This window comes from Periplaneta americana, chromosome 2 (genome assembly GCF_040183065.1).
Source record: "Periplaneta americana isolate PAMFEO1 chromosome 2, P.americana_PAMFEO1_priV1, whole genome shotgun sequence".
Lineage (NCBI taxonomy): Eukaryota > Metazoa > Arthropoda > Insecta > Blattodea > Blattidae > Periplaneta > Periplaneta americana.
The window spans coordinates 148,196,808-148,214,383 of NC_091118.1; the positions used below are offsets into that span (position 1 = coordinate 148,196,808).

The 17,576-nt window shown below is 37.7% G+C and overlaps 1 protein-coding gene across 1 annotated transcript in view; it reads right to left on the reverse strand.

Annotated features, from left to right (window-relative positions):
- The window catches only part of sNPF (short neuropeptide F precursor), a 282,800-nt gene that overhangs the window by 26,433 nt on the left and 238,791 nt on the right, over positions 1-17,576 (reverse strand). Inside the window, exon 3 of the mRNA XM_069818671.1 lies at positions 6,937-7,085. Within this exon, the coding sequence (XP_069674772.1) occupies positions 6,937-7,085 (149 nt within the window). The remainder of the gene's footprint in view (positions 1-6,936; positions 7,086-17,576) is intronic.

Genomic DNA, 17,576 nt, shown 5'->3' on the forward strand with positions numbered 1-17,576 from the left:
ACACTCTTATTAATTTAATGAAATAAACTTCGCTCCACATACGCACACACGCACGCACACAAACCATCAGGCTTATTTACACAATCTATATGTACAGTGCTTTAACAATTACGTAATGGTATTAATAATACAAACATATGTAATAAAGGATTTCAATCAGAAACACAAGAAGAAAATTAATAATAAACATTCCCTTACACTTTTCTTTTGCATGAATAAACTATTGTAACAAAATCGTATTTCTATCAATCTGAAATCAATAAATATTTTCTATTGAAACAAAACTTTTTGAAACTCAATAACCAAATAACTATATGTTTGTTTTCCGAGACTTATGAGGTCGTTTCATTTGCAGAAGCCGTTCAATGTTTCGAACAAATGAATTAGTCATGTTCAATCTCAAAATATAATTTAGGTTTTCTTATGACATACAGGTTCTCAGGCCACCCTACTGCAGAGTCATCCACTGCACTGACAGTGAGTGACGTACAGTACGCAAGCATCACACCGCTCGGGAGAATTGCTCTCCAAAGTAAACAGCGCTCATTTCTCAGAATCACGTAATGTGCCCAGCCCTGGTTTATAACATTATTAAACGATTTTCCGTACAATAATATGCTGTCATAATGCATTCTTCATAGACAATAATTATTCCAAACTACCCATCATTACAAATTTGGTATGATATTTCTTTATTAATTGCTTTACAATACAGTCAAACAAAAATAGCTTATGAAACAGATTGCTAGTATTAGCCTATATAGTTACTGATTTCGTCAAAATTTGGAAACTTTGCTCTGCTCGTCTTCTAAACATTGGCTCATGTAATAAAGTATAACATTATAAACTATGGTCCTTCCCAGGAATCTGTAGATTAGAAAGAAGAAACAAGACCTCTGCTCAAGTGGTAAGTGGGAGGGCTAGAGCCAATGACTGCTCTGGGGGGAGGTGTTGGTTGAACGAAACTAGCAATCACTTGCAGGGATTGGATCATTTGTATCTGAATTCTACCTTCTATCACGAACATCTTACCTCTCAGTGGCCTCGAGTTCATGCTGCCCGCAATACACTCCTGCAAAGATAGACTCCGCCCCCATATGCGTGAAGTTACTCCACAGATACCTGGGACGGACTATAGTTTCATAACAATATACTAGAGATGGGAAAAGTTGTTATTTTCTTGTAACAGTTCCAACTTTTCCAGTTTCTTGGAAATACTAGGTTCCAAATAACAGTTCCGAAATAACAGCAGCATATTTAACTACACAGGAGCACAGTGGTATTTTGGAACAGGCATGTACGACTAGTATTTAATGGAACAGTAGTATTTTGGACACTAAATGACTACAAACTTCCCTGTATGCGATGTGATGCAGTATGACATCATAATAAGCTGAAATGTGAATTTGTGGAAAGGAAATGTTTTCTAATATCAAACTGAATTCGTAGATGAGGTTTGTTCGAAGCTGGAAATTTAATGTAATTTTATATTATTTGTAAATTGGTCACGTAATCGAAGTGAATCCCAGTGATTAATAAAATCTAACCTATTCTCCCTCTTCTGCCCAGCTCAAATTCACAGTGTTGCTCGATTTTTTCAAAAGTTAGTAAATAGAAGCTATGATTATTTCGGCCGTGCTAAAATTCATAATACCGTCATGAAGAGTAATAATCTCATTGTAATGAAACGGTAAAATTTACAACCGTTGTATTTTTGTAAATAAAAAATCTTCATTCTCTGCTATCTCACTAAGGTTTCAGTACAGTCATGTTTGAACAGATTGTAGTTTAATTCCAATAATTTGTAATGAAACTAAAAATGGAAAACATTTATAAATAAAACTTATCCTATATTATATTTTTGTCTCTCTTAACAAAATTCACAATGCAACTACTATACTGTAATACAGGCGTGACGCTAATAATTGCTTGATAGAATCCTAGGTGAACCCTATACCCAATGACATCAGTTTCAAGATAATTTGTATATTTTTTTCAAAGAAGTTCTTCGTATCTTTATTACTATATTTATCTTTTACTTTAGTTTCTAACATTTCTTTCACTATAACGAAAGGATTCCCACTTCTGCTTCCAGTAGTGCCGAACATGTTCCGCGCTGTGGAACAGGCGCTGTTATAATGTAGTTCCAAAGGGAAAAGACTATTTTATAACAGCAAATATTTTGTACACTGACGTTCAAAGGTATATGACCTCCAATTTCTTGATCGTGTAAGCGAACTTTCTAACCACGGGGAAAGTCAGAACCAAAGATATAACAAATTGACAAACTTCAAATAGTTCTGCTAGTTCTCAATAGACGGGTAAAAATGTATTTGGGAGAATGTTGATGTAAATTAAGTATAAAGTATTCTCATAATTGACATTATCAGCAAATTCCCGCTGAATCTAATGTTTTTTCCATAATCCTTAAAAGGGATGACATTTTGAATTTTGTAATGCGGGTATATTTACGTACTGTTGGTAACACTGACTGCTACCTTCCCCATCTATTCACAGAAGTAATAACTAAAGAAGCGACACTTACACGAACAAGTTATCGAACACTATCGATTAGTGGGATCAGGTATCTTTGAACGTCAGTGTATTAGTTCAGAAGAACACTATTATTTTTTAACGTAGTATTCCAAGGTGCTGTTACGTTTTGGAACAGTTCCAAAATAACCGTTACGTTATTTTTTCCCCACTTCTATAATAGACTATTAATCAATGTATTATACCGTAATTAATTGCGACTTCATTAATTTGTCGTTACGTACTGCACTGCGCCTTGCCGATTACGATCTATGGAATCAAATTCTGTTATCGGATAAGTTGATATTGGCGAGGACTGACGATAATGAGAAATACAGGAGATCAAGAGTGATAATAGAGAACGGATTTTTAGGTATTGAAATATAAAGAATTGCGCTAAAATCTTCAAAATGTGTTATAAAGACTATGAAGTATTTTAATGGGGTCATAAATCATCACTTCATATCTTTGCTTCTTACTGCCTCCAACTAACCACGTGATTCGCATTCCTGTCGGGGTTTCAGAGCTGGAATGCTGACATTGGGCCTACGTATATGGTATTTAAAGAAAGAGTGGGTTGGCGAGCGTGATGAATTATGGATGTCTTTAAATATACTAAGAAAATATGTAATATGGCATGTGATGGAATAGTAGTAGAAATGTGCTTTCTGAAGAAAAGAAGTGTGTTTAAATATAAACAATATTGAACAAATATTTAGATGAAATAAAAACAGGTTAAAACGTTAAGATCCCGCTTGGGTTGATTACCTGGTTGAGTTTTTTCTGAGGTTTTTCCCAACAATAAGGCAAATATCAGGTAACCATTGGCGAATCCTCGGCCTCATCTCGCCAAATATCATCCCGCTATCACCAATCCCATCGACGCTAAATAACCTTGTATTTGATACAGCGTCGTTAAATAAGAAAATAAAAAAAAATAAAACGTTAGGAGGGCATGTCCAGAACTTAGAATTATTTCAAAGACTCTGTGTATGCACAGCAAAAATGTGTGTGTATGTGTGTATCCAATGCCTACCCACTTCACTTGCGTGTTTCGGGTTCCGCATACTGCGGATAGATGGCAGAACTGTGACCCATTTTCTAGTTGTACACCACTTCGGCGGGTCACACTGTACATGATGTGTATCTGTGGATAATTATGTCGTGTATAGAGACTGGCAAATCAGACAAGACTCACTCCCGTACCTGCTTGCCGTCAGGATTGGGTTCCGGTGACGCTACAAAGCAAGTTTACTTCTAAGACTGAACCCATTGAGCCCGGGTTTTATAGGGTCAGTCCAGGCGGGACCCAAGAAAGCCTGTCTGTTTGCTCGTATTATAAGGTAGAGTGACTTGCATTCAAGGAAGCCAGTCTGCGCTGGTTAAGATGAAACAGTACTAGTTTGAAATCTAAGTTCGTTGGCTATTTAGTCACTTCAAAAAATCTTTATCTTATGGTCCAACACGGCAGATAATTCTTGATTAAAGAAACACAGCTTTACGATTTATTGTGCTACAGAATTCATAAAATAATAAGACAATATTATACATTTCATATTCCTGCAAAGTGTATCTGACGCAACAAAATAGTAACATTTCGTAACATGTGACTTGTTGGGAAGGGAAGGGGAGGGGAGGGAATAGAAGAGAGAAGAGAAGAGAGAAGAAAGAAGAGAGAAGAGAAGAGAAGGAAATATGTTGAAAAGATATTGATAACAATTATTATGAATATCAACAACTATTATAAAATATATTTCATTTTAACTTTTTCCTTATAAACAATTAAAAGTCTCATGAATACCTGTAAAACGTATATAAGTTTTCCGTTCTTCAGAATATTGATTTGTTATGTAACTTCTGAGGGACAGATTTCTTTTTATTTATGAAGCTGAAAGTTTGAATGGTTTGCATTAAATTTATATTACTACGATGAAAAGGAAAGTGCAAGTAATTTATAATAACTGTTTGCATTTAATGGATATTATGTTGACGATAAATAGTTTTCTTTGTCTTTATTAACGGTACGTTTCAGAAGACAACAAATTAAGTTTTCAGTAGTTTGTCTATATCTGTAGGCTTCTTTCAGTTTTGAATGACTTGGTTCATATTTATCATGCATCTGAAAGCAGCAGTCGCGGTCGGCGGAACCCAACAGTCCTTTCGGGTCACTCTTAGGACTGTTTGGGAGTCACGTGCAACCACACTGCCTGCCTGCTTGTGAGGGAAGGTTGCAGGCGGGCGAACGATACGAAGCGTAATCCCGCTCACGGACGTAAACAGTCATGGGCAAGCCTGATAGACATTTTGCCTGTCTCTAGTCGTGTACTAAGGCGAGTGTATGTGTAAATGTTCGTGTAAGTGTAGTGTCTGGAATGAGTGATGATGATGATGATGATGATGATGAAGATGAGGAAGGGAGAAGGGGAAACCCGGTGCCGGCACGGAGCCTATCCTGTTGAATAGCACTAAGAGCGCCGCCAGGCTTAACGTCCCCATCCAACGGACCAATCACTATCAACAGTGACATATGCCTTCTCTTCATATACACTGCGGAGAGATTTGAGATTTAACTCAGGCATATTAGTGCACAATCTAGTGATTAGGAGTTGTACACCGCCATCTCTCCTAGTCCCGAGGTAGAAATTTTACATGAATATCTCTGACCCCGCCGGGAATCGAACCCGGGTTAGCTAACTCGGCGGACGCACAGCAAAAATACAACCTAAGAATAAGTTCCTTAGTGATCAATGTACCAGCACCTATGACTTACTCAGGAAATGTCGTTAGAAAATCTATGACGCGACTCATATGTAATATGATGCATTCGTAGAACTATCAAATGATGCTATATATACATGATAATGACGTAATACTCCACTCCTCCCACTCCAGCAAAGGTGCTGACGGAACCCGCGAGGTGAATAGGATTTTGAGTTGGGAGATTTTAAACAAACAAATCTAAGTGTTGGCAGATTACCGATAAAATTACTAAAATATCTAGTAAAATACAGTAAAGCTTATGAACTTGTGGACATTATTTTAAATTTGATAAAAATCATAAATAAAGCGAAGCACCAAAAATGCAAAGACAACATTATGAATATATTTTATTGTAAAATGCAGCAAAACTTCCTCGTGCAGCTTACATTTATGATAGTACATTTAAAAAAATCATACAACAGAGAAAAGGCACAGTATTAAAAAATATACCGACAAAAGTACGAGTACAAAAATGTGATGCCGTGAAGTAAAGCTCAACCGCTCAACTAAGACACGATAGCAAGTCAAAAAGTCGTAAGCAAACCAAAGAATTAGCAGAATACAGATAACAGACCAAGTCATTGTGATGTTAATGGGGAAATGGGAGGAGTAACTTTTAAAAGATACGCAAAAACGCGTCCTTGCAAGGTAATTTTGGGTAAGAAAAACTGAACATGTGAACGCCAACTCTGTTGGCCACTTGTTTCATTCCGAGTTTCGGAGAATGGTCAATGCAACTCAATTTGTGCGCTTCGGATTACCCTGCAGACATCCAAATGGCACTCAACCTCCTGCCAAATGTCCTGTAACATTTGTGGAGTGACTAGCGCAGCTGCATTTGTAATGCGTTGCCTCAGTTCTTCCAAAGTGTTAACTGTACAACTTTGGTACACAAAGTCCCAGAAAAAAAATGCAAAGAGGGTTCACATTGGGCGATCTAGATAGCCAGGCAAGAGGTTCTCTTCTTCCGATCAACCTATCGGGAAAGTTTGCATCCAATAAGTCACGCAATATTATTATTATTATTATTATTATTATTATTATTATTATTATTATTATTATTTTTAAGTTTGCTTACACAGCTGTAACATCTAGGTCATATCTGTAGGATCTTTAGGTATAAGCTTATCAGTAGGCAGTGGACTATTGTGATTCTGTCATTAGGTTATGTTATATTTATTATACTGTAAAACTAGTATTCATTTAAACTGATTTTCAATCTTGAATGATTATGATGATGATGATTAAGACGGTGATGAATAATGGTATGGAAATTTCCAATCCGACATTTCGCTTTGTGACTGAGAAAAACCATGAAAACCTCAGATTCGCTGACCAAGGGGTTTGAACCCTCGTCCTGAGGAATGCGAGTCTAGTGCTTTACCACTGAGCCACCTCGCTCGGTCTATTATTATTATTATTATTATTATTATTATTATTATTATTATTATTATTATTATTATTATTATTGACTTTGTAAGATTAAATATACGTTTATAGAAGGTTTAATTGGAGTTTCTCTGCTGCGTAATTTCGGAACCAACACACCGTGCGTTTCGTCTTTGATGTCGAGCGGCTGTCCAGCTGCATACATTACCGGTGTCGCCGCCGCGCCGGCCGCTTGCGTGGAGATGAAAGACTTACCGAGAGCAGGGGGTCGGCCCGTCGTCCGAAGCGGAGCCTGAGTGATGGGGATCGGTTTGCCTTCCTGACGATCTCGTGCTGCCCCTGTTGCTGCAGTCGGTTTTCCAGAGCTTCCTTCTGCAGCAGCAGCTCATACAGGTCGCGCGCGCCTACGGACAAGGAAAACAACAGCTTACAAATCCGTGTTTGATGAGGATACTGCTTTCTGCCCGTCTGTATATATGTGTACTCATATTTTCTGCGTCTGTGGCCCAGTGCGCTGGTCTTCCGTATAGGTGACTCGGGTTCGACCCCGGTCTTGTGATAGAATTTGTGGTGAACAAAACAGACTTTGCAGAAGCTTTTTTTTTTTTTTTGGAGTACTCATTTTCCCTTTATCTTTCTATTAAGGCTCCCTTTCATCTATCATCAACAGTATTTAAAATAGGCTGGAGTGAAGTCTCTGTACGGGTCTCTGATACAGCCAATGCCACCGTTTCTGGCGTGTGAAATAAGTAATGGGAACGTTGAGAGCGAGTATCTTATCTTTTCCACAAACTGTGGGCGAGAAAGCTGACAACTGTGATGACAGATTGCTGATGTCACATCTGTTTAGGAGGTGGTACCACTCTCAGCCGATGTGGTAACATTTGCCACTGATTGGATAGTGTACTCAAGGACACAAACCAGAAAAGCGAAATGCGAGTGTCTTGATTTTGACGCAGTGGGCAGATTGCTGACGTGACGTGTTGGGCGGTGCCGTTCCCAGCTGCACCGGCAACAAGTGCTCACTGACTAGCTTTTTACTCAAGGACACGCGCCAAAAACTCTGGCTCTGGCTATACTCAGAGAGTAGGCGTATTTAAAGACTTTGGGTCCGAACCCTGGGGCTCGTCTGGTGATAGGACCTGGCTCTGTCAGGGCTGACGGAGGATGGGCTGCCTGTCATCGGATTCACCTGACTGGACTCGAATAATCATTGCATATAGGGCATGCAATGGGCCAACGTAAGTCTATAGTAAATTTTAGATGTGAATAGAGCATGCCTGCACAAGGTTTGCGCTCTCCGAGCCTGCTCACAGGTCATGAGCGGAATGCATATATTAGCTGCGCTCTGTATAAGAGTGGACTGGAAGAAGGGGTGGATCTCGTACAAAATTTACACAAAAGGAAGTACTATTACGAGTGCTTATGAAATGAATTCCCGTTCAGTGTTTGCAAAACTATTTTGGACTATTATTAATTAATAAAGAAATATTTATTTTACAGAAGTAATAGAAATTCAATAGCTAATGTACAATATCATTTTGTTACATTTTTATTTATCAGTACATCAATACGAGATTTTATGCTGTTGGCAGCTGAAAGGAACAGTAGCCTACTGATCATGATGAAATATTAGTTACAGATGTTCGATGTCTGCCTTTATTAAAGTTGATTATAGAAAACAGTTGCTCACAAATATAAATGTTGAGCCAAACATAGCAATCATTTTCACAGCCAGCCTGTGTAGTCGTGGATATTATTGCTAATGTTAATCTTGTAAAACTCAACCAGGCTAGTAGTATTATTCAAATGATCTTTGGCCCTTAGGTCACATTGAAGATCAATAAGTTCGAGCTGTAAATCGTTCAATGTTAAATGTTATGTTCCGTCTTTTAGATTCCTCCATACTGTACTGTAGCAATAGGTAAGCAACGTGAAACAGTTCCTGAGAATAGGCCTACACTCTGCACTCCACTAAATAGCTGAGTGGTCGTTTCCCTCTCCTCTACCTATAGCAAGTCTATGTCAGTCTGACGAATCTTCCTCTCCGTTTCGGCGAGCGATAAACACCGCTCTCCCGCTGCGAAGGAGCGCGCGCGTTCGTTGAGCGCTGTTTGTGCAGGCCTGGAATAGAGGAACCTTCACTATTACTATCGTGGCCTTCACAATATCCGAGCACCCTGATTGGCTAGTTGGAAGTGGAGACGATGTCCTCGTAGGCTCACTTCACCCGTACTCATTGACAGCGATACAGAGTCTTGCTTTGTGTTTGTGGACGCAAGTCGTGCTAAAGCTTTACGTAGCATTTACCATGCTAGTGACAGTGATACACAGCGATAACGCGACGGATGCAACATTTTTATAATTGGCATTAACATATAGTCTTCATAACATGAACGACATTTAGTGAACATTTGCAGAATGAAAAGTTACATTTGTTCGGATCAAATTTCTGCGCATTTAAAGGATGAAACTAAAATTATTTCAATCATTTATTATCATAATTATGCTTCAATTTGTTTCCCAGTTTCTTAACAGTTAACGAGCCAGTTCTGTCGTAATGTTGTCATTCTAATATTTACTGTTACGTACTCTACTTCAAGAGCGTAACGTCATACAACTCCATGTAACAGTTACCCAGAATCCGTGTGGTCGGCAGCCGTTGCCGACCCCTGTTAATTAGATTATTTCTAACATTTTATATGATTTTACTTGTCAATTAATTCTAATAAAATTATAAATACATTTAATAAATTTTCATAAAAGTGCCAATATTGAAAATTAAATTTAGTCACGGTAAAAACTAAAAATCAGACTAGAATAAAATAAATAGTTATAATGAAATTATCTTCTAAAAATCCACGTTAATAAAAATTTCCTCTCCATAGATGTCGATCACTCTGTCACTATAATTCATTTTTCTTTCTTTCACGTCCTCCAACAACGTCAACTGCCATTTCGTCTTCTGCTATTCAAAACCCACTGTGACGTCGTCAATAGTATTTTACTCTATCATATTCTTTCCTCATGTTCACGCTATGTCAACGAAAGACTATGATGTGCACTGCGGAGAGATTTGGGATTTGACCCAGGCATATTGGTGCACAATTTAATGATTAGAAGTTGTGCACTGCCATCTATCCTAGTTCCGAGGTAGAAATTTTACATGAAAATTTCTGACCCGCCGGAGATCGAACCCGGGCCGGCTACTCTGGAGGCAGACGCGCTACCACAAAGCCAACTAGGCTAAATGGTACTCGTATTTATTCATAAATTGAGTAATTTTAGTTGATTTTAATGATTAATTGCGACTTAAATTAAATGCAAAATATGCAGAGTTATAATTGTGTAAATTGAAGGGGCAATAAAATAAATAAAGTACGAGTATTGTGCGTTTTGTAATTAAGTGCATGGTCAATTAGAAAATTATAAATATAAAATATACCAACCAACAAAGGTAATGATGCCAATAAAGTATAAAATAATAAATAAATACCAGCCTGAAGTCGTTCAGGCTGGTAACCCCAACCCAAAGCTGAAAAACTGAGTAGTTTGGCAACAGCGCATCCCCGGATTATCTACGAATACATACTTGAACTCTGATCTGAATAGCAGCATTCCGTTATTTAGTTACTGCAGCAGGGTTGCTATACTTTGTAATGGCAGAAAATAACGGTGTGTTAATTTCTTTGTTTTTTTGTTGTTCACTTCAATACATATTAAAACTATAAAACTTTCTTTAGTTAAAACGTTAAAAGTGTTTAAAAATTTTGAAAAGGGTAATACACCTTAATGACAAACGGTACCGTGGTGTCATCATCAGTGTCCTTCGGACTACCACGTAGCCCTATAGTAGTTCGAAGGACACTGATGTTGACATCACACCGGTGTTGAAACCAGTCCGTCTGTTTTAACGTATATTAACTTTTTTTAAAATTTGTAAGCCCTTTTAACGTTTTAACTTAAGAAAGTTTTATAGTGTTAATTTTTTATTTAATTTGCAAGAAGGCCGTTCATTTTATTTAAAAACTGCAAAGGGATAAATCATTTCTTACCAGTTTCTCCAATAATAAAAGTAAAAATCAGAATCGTACGGATAGTACTTATCGAGTAGAACAGTGTTAAAAATTACGGGATTTTTTAAAGGAAAGTATTAATTTAGGACTAATATGGTATTAGAATTTTCTGTTGTACTCTATGCAAGGGATAAGCTGTTAAAATCTGCACAGTGTATTACTTCCACGCTATAAAGGTTGTTAAAAATATCCAATACTTTAGGAGATGATAGTATGCATCAAAACAAGAAAAAATGTCTAATAAACATGGGTCTACAACACATACTTTCTGAGATCTGAACACTTGTTCATAGGAGGTGCTCAATGTGACGTCCATTTATGGCAATGCACTTTTCTGCCCTAAAATACAGCAAGCTACCAGATAATCATACCGTAGTTGACACCCCTGGCATGGAATACTGATACATCGCAAGGAATACTGAAAAGAAAAGTTCGGTTGCAGATATGAGCAGGGTTCAGGAGAGATGGTGTTGTGAATTTTCGTAATCAGCATGCGTGGGCTGATGAAAATTCACATGCAGTTGAAGAAACAAGGCATCATCACCGATTCTCAATCAACGTATGGGCAGGCGTTCTTGGCGATAAATGATGGCCATACGTGCTACCATAGAGATTAACTGGGGCTCGTTGTCAGGACTTTCTTATTAACGTATTGCCTACTTTGCTGGAGTATGTGCCATGTCAGCAAAGACTACGGATGTGGTTCATGCATGATGGCACACCAGCATATTTTTTCCGCAATGAGCGTGAACACCTAACGCTGACATTTCAGGACCACTGGATTGGTTGGGGAGGCCCCACACCTTGGCCTGCTCGTTCCTCAAATCTAAATCCCCTAGACTTTTGGTTATCAAGAACAACCAGATCAATTTCAAAGAGTGCGTGATTCCTTACGCCGAAGGGCAGAGGAATGCATTGCCATGAATGAACGTCACATTGAGCACCTCCTATCAACAAGTGTTAAGATTTCAGAAAGTATGTGTTGTAGGACCCATGTTTATTAGACATTTTTATCTTGTTTTGATGCATGCTAGCACCTCCTAAAATATTGGATACTTTTTTTTAACACTCTATATATATGCAAAGATTGTTGAAATAGTTTGGTAAGATCATAAGCAGTGATTATTTTTGCATTCAGTATCCAAATAAAGATCGTAATGTTAGCGAAATGGCTAGAGCGTTGGCTTTCTACGCTGGAGTCCCGAGTTGAAATACTGGTATAGCAAATGCAATATGTAATGAACTGTAGGACAGTTTTATTTTTGGAATACCACAATTTCCTTTGTCAACTATTCGCCGTAAACTCAGAAAAATATAGGCCTACACGAAATCAACTTCGTAGGGAAATAGCGTCAGTTTGTATGACCCATGCAAAAGTAGAAACAGGGAGATTAGTCCCTGGTTTTAGTAAAGTTTTAATCGGACTGTTGTGAGATTATTCATTGTTATGCAAATGAGTCTCATTTAATACGTAAACATTTTAATTGAACTGAATTACAAACCCGTTACTCTCAACGGCATCCATTTCCAGAGTTAGTATTGTTCACCCGATTATCTGATGGATTATGTCTAATTCGTTTATCGAATTTCAGAGATATGTGCTGTATGCGAAACCCAATAATAACCTATAGACAGAACACATTGCTTGTCAGATTGAGTTAAATTGTATATTGATTGCTCTGATAGTTGTGCTGATAATTCATGGCAATTATTAATTGTTATTCACACTAACAATCGTAATGTGGTTATATAATTGTTGTGTAATGTACGTAGGCAAAGCGGATTCAGATGTTACGTAAGCAGCTTGTTAGTTTTTCCGATTTGCGTCAGACATGTTATTGATATGGGTAAAACTGACAGAGAAAACATACGAGGGGGTCAGAAGCAAAGGGGTACAAGTGACATTTCTAAGAATATAAGTTAAGTGCATCCAGGACAAGCTAAATCATTTAAAATTTTAGTGGCAAAGGATTAGATCTTTTAACCACATCACACACTAAAACTGAAATAAAAAAATTCACGTAATTTACGAAATCTTAAGTACTTTAAACCACATTTTCCCACAAATAACTTAAGTGCACTTATACCCCTTTGCTTCTGTCCCCCTCATATTGTGCGAGTAACAACGAGTTTTTCTGTAATGGTACATATCATATTGTCCAATAAAATTGTATTTTCTTCTGACTTCAAAAGCTTTATTATAAGTTATAGAAGAATTCATCCCGCTCCTTGGCATCGTGGTATAAGGCATCTTGCCTGGGATTCATGTTACGGAATGCGCGCTGGTTCGAATCCTCATAGGGGAAGAAATTTTCTCATGAAATTTCGGCCAGTGTATGGGACCGGTGCCCACCCAGCATCGTGATGCACTTGGGGAGCTACGATAGGTAGCAAAATCCGGTTGCGAAAGTCAGCTATAACGGCTGGGAGGATCATCGTGCTAACCACACGATAGCTCCATTCTGGTTGGATGATCGTCCACCTCTGCTTCGTCATGTGGGCGTAAAGCCAGCAGCCGGCTGGTCGGTCTAGGCCCTTCGTGGGCTGTAGCGCCATGGATTATTATTATTATTATTATTATTATTGTTATTATTATTATTACTGTATTATAGAAGAATTCATTCAAAGTATTCTGCCCAAGGGCAGGTCTTTCACTGCAAACCCAGCGTTTTCTAATCGTACTGATTTTCCATCTCTCTCTTAGTCTTCGCACACGATCCATTTACAGAGTGGAAGTGAAATAGTTCTGCAGATTAAAAGGGACGATAGGGTACACTAAAATGAATAGAAAACCTACATTACGTTTTGTGATTAACTGCATGGATAATTATAAAATGAGGAGTGCAGTTGCAAAATCAGATGCATCACTTTTTTTTTTCGAAAATGAGTTAGTTATATTTCATATTTATTTATTATTTTGCTAATAATTATAACATAATATATAATATATACAGAAAAAACTTTAGCTCGCCCCCTGAAAGAGGAGAACTCGTGCTATAGCACTGTTATACTCCAAAGCCAGATACATCACATGGATTTGTATGATGAAAGAATAGTATTGGTTGCAAATCCTTGGTTCTTTGCAAACGTTTTTTCTTCATACTGAAAAATTATGTTCTAGTTATGTAACTAAACGTCTCAAATTAAGTTCGAAGTTCCAGCAGTCTGCATTCCTCGCCGATAAGATTCACCTTTCGTATCGTAATACAGATGTAAGAGGTCAACGAACTCAGCGTACGTGAACTGCTGCACGCCTCCTCTAGCTACAACGTTGCGCTGTGGTTGCATCGTTCAGTGGCTTGAGATGAGTGATTTTTAAACAAAAGTTATATGCAAACTGCCCACCTTATTGATATACGACAGAGGGATAAATAATGATTCTTTATTAGATTTTCTATCGATATGGACAAAACTCATGATCCAACTGCAGTGTTACCGAATAAGAGGTGTTAAACATTTGGGGGGGGAAAAAAAAACATTTTTTTTTTTTCTGAAAAAACTATGAACTTTTCACCAATATGGTATTACAATTTTTTGTTACATACAATATGAGCTATTCGCTCTAAAAATCTGCAGGGTTATTTCACCTACAACATTACATTAATTTCGTCTGTCATGATATCTTCTTCTGCCCCGAACTTTTCTCCCGTTCATCATTTTCTCCCAGTGCATCCTTCAGTAGGCAGTTTCTTCCTAGTAAGTGGCTCGGCCAATTTCTTTTTCTCTTCCTGATCAGTTTCAGCAGTATTCATTCTTCATCCACTCTTTCTAGTATAGCTTCATTTCATTTCTTATTCTGCCTGTCCACTTCACACGCTCCATTCTTCTCCATGTCCACATTTCAAATGCTTCTAGTCATTTCTCTTCACTTCGTCGTAATGTCCATGTTTCTGCTCCATATAATGCCATACTAGTCTCTTCCTTAGATATTTTTCCAAAGTTCCGCAGAAAATGCTTCTTTTTCTATTAAATGTTTCTTTTACCATTGCTGTTCTCCTTTTGACTTCCTGGCAGCAGCTCATGTTACTACTTATAGTACACTCCAAGTATTTGGAACTGTCCACGTGTTCCACTGCCACATTTCGGATTTGCATGTTTACTTTCTTTATTTTTCTTCTGATAACCATGATCTTTGTCTTAATTAAATTTCTCTTCATCCCATAGTGCTCAGTATAACATTGTACAATTCCATTTAAATGGCTTTTGTGTTTAAACATACTTATGTACAGTAGTGTCAAAAAAACCCGGACCGACTCTTGTAGCGGATTTCAGAGCCTTGTTCACTCCACAGCACGATAGACTGGTAACTAAGACTTTCGTGGTTCGAATCCTGCCTGGGAAGGAAACTTTTTATTGTTCCTTATTCAAATTTATTCCCAGTACTTTTCGATTGATGGTAAAATTCATGCTCTGGGAATATAATTTAATTAAGTAGTAAAATATCGCTGCAAAGTATTGGGAATAAATTTGAATAAGGAACAAAAAAAAAGTTTCCTTCCCAGGCAGGATTCGAACCACGAAAGTCTTAGTTATCAGTCTATCGTGCTTTGGAGTGAACAAGACTCTGAAATCAGCTACAAGGGTCGGTCCGGTTTTTTTTTTGCCACTGCCTGTACCTAATATTGATATGAAGATGACGAATGTATGTTGGAAAACGGTAGTTTAGTCCACAATTTAATAAATGTATTTTAATGATTTTTAAACCCATTATTTTACGTGATAAGTTTGTAGACTGAAAAAAAACAATTCAATTAAATTTTATTGTGTTTATTACAACTTATCTGAAAATATAACATTAACATAGGAAAAGAGTTTTAGGAAGAAAAATAGAAGTGTAAAAGAAGGTTGATGAAGGAAGTGATGAAGCAAAAGATGAAAATATAAGAGCAATTACTAGAGAAAAAGTTTTGTTCCGAAAAAGACAATTCTATGACCGTTCGTCGTTTTATAAATGTATCGTCCTTGATCGGACTTCACTCACGAGGCTGGCAGGCATAGTAAACACTCGATATCAGGGACGACTAAGCACCAGCTACTTCAGACAGTGGAAAGAGCTTGGAATATAGCTAAGTATGAGTTGTATACTCTTGATTTAATCTTTTTTGCGCTGAAATGGAGTTTTTCCGTATGTGAGAGCACAGCGCCACGTATCACACAGGCTCAACGCTCGCTCGGACAATCTTCAAAGTTTCCCTTCCACTCCAAATCACTTTGCTATAAACGCTGGCAGCATCCGGCCTGTTGAAGAGTCGAGAGGGAGTGTGAGGGTTGAACAACGTCGCACTGCACCAATACCTTTCACGATACACGAAAATCATTGCTCCCATACCGTCTTGCGTCTTCAATATACATGTCGCGACTTGACAAAGTTCGGAACTAAGTGCTGTTTTGTTTCGTTGCACAGGCTGCGTTTAACTTCTGCGAAGTAAATATTCTACATCTACCGCCATCGACTGAGATAACACGATAGAAATTTCAGAACTCTTTTTAATTACAGTATTTCACGTTCTGTTCATGGTGTCTCTCTCTCTCTCTCTCTCTTTCCTTGTCCTTTTCCCCCCCTCTTGTATAATGTCATCTTTTCCTTTGGTCTATTCCAGTAGTCGCCAAACCGTCGATCGCGACACGGAGCATACATGAATATAAAAATATGGCGTTATTTACTTTTGTGCGAGATCGTGCGTATTTGCTTGTTTTCCGCACAGAACCAATACGCGGTAAGTGTGAAATACCACATTCAGTATTCCCAACGTAACACACATAACAATTTCCCTCTTCTTACCGCTTAAACGTGACATCCATTTTACTGCTTTAGGCTTTTAATATATTATTTTTAGAGACGTTTAACATAGTAATAATTATAAATTGGAAACTTACCACTGCAATTTCACCTAAATTGCAATGTTAATTATTGTTTTTAAATGTTTGCAAAAATTAAGTAAAGTCTACTACTCCACGAAACTTATTGCATTCCTGATACAAGTAACATTAAGGAAGCCGTGAAAAAATCAATGAGATTCCAGATGCCGATGTTATTTCTGCAATATGTTATATAAATAATATTGTTAAAATATTAAAATGAAAAATAAATCATTACATAACCTTACCGTTTGTTTTAAGGTCGCATTTATAGACTGGGGAAAAAAAAAGACAGACGTATATCACGGCCTGCTGGAGTATAGTAAACACAGCAAACATTTTACAGCAACAATGTTGAAGAAAGATATTTTGGTGTTCCGAAGTTGGCGTCATTAAACAGAAACCAACATGGAGATTTCATTGCAACAAATTAGAAATTCGTCTTTCAGGTATGTAATAAACGATCTTCGCACAAAATAATGTACGATACACGAGCGGTATGTTTGTTTTCATGTTCTCGGAAATTAAAAAAGCTCAACTACGTTTCGCTTTTTCAATCTTTTCCTCGAACATGAAAACGTCAACATACCGCTCTTCTAACGTATAGGCCTATTACTATTTCAGGTGACTAGATTTTACCCATTTCACCGAAGCATAGGCGGAGAAAGAATCGTTTCCTTGGAGGGGGGGGGGGAGAGCAAAGCAAAATCATAGAATCCCCATATAACGGGTTATGGGGGACATATTTACCTCCTCCCCCCGTTATAGCTTCACCGTGGTACAGGATATCGGAATACGTACATACATACATACATACATACATACATACATACGTATTCTTCCCATGGACAGGTCTTTCACTGCAAACCCAGCATTATACAATCTTTCCTATTTCCTGCCTTCCTCTTTGTCTCCTCAAATGATCCACATATCTTAATGCCGTCTATCATCTGATATCTT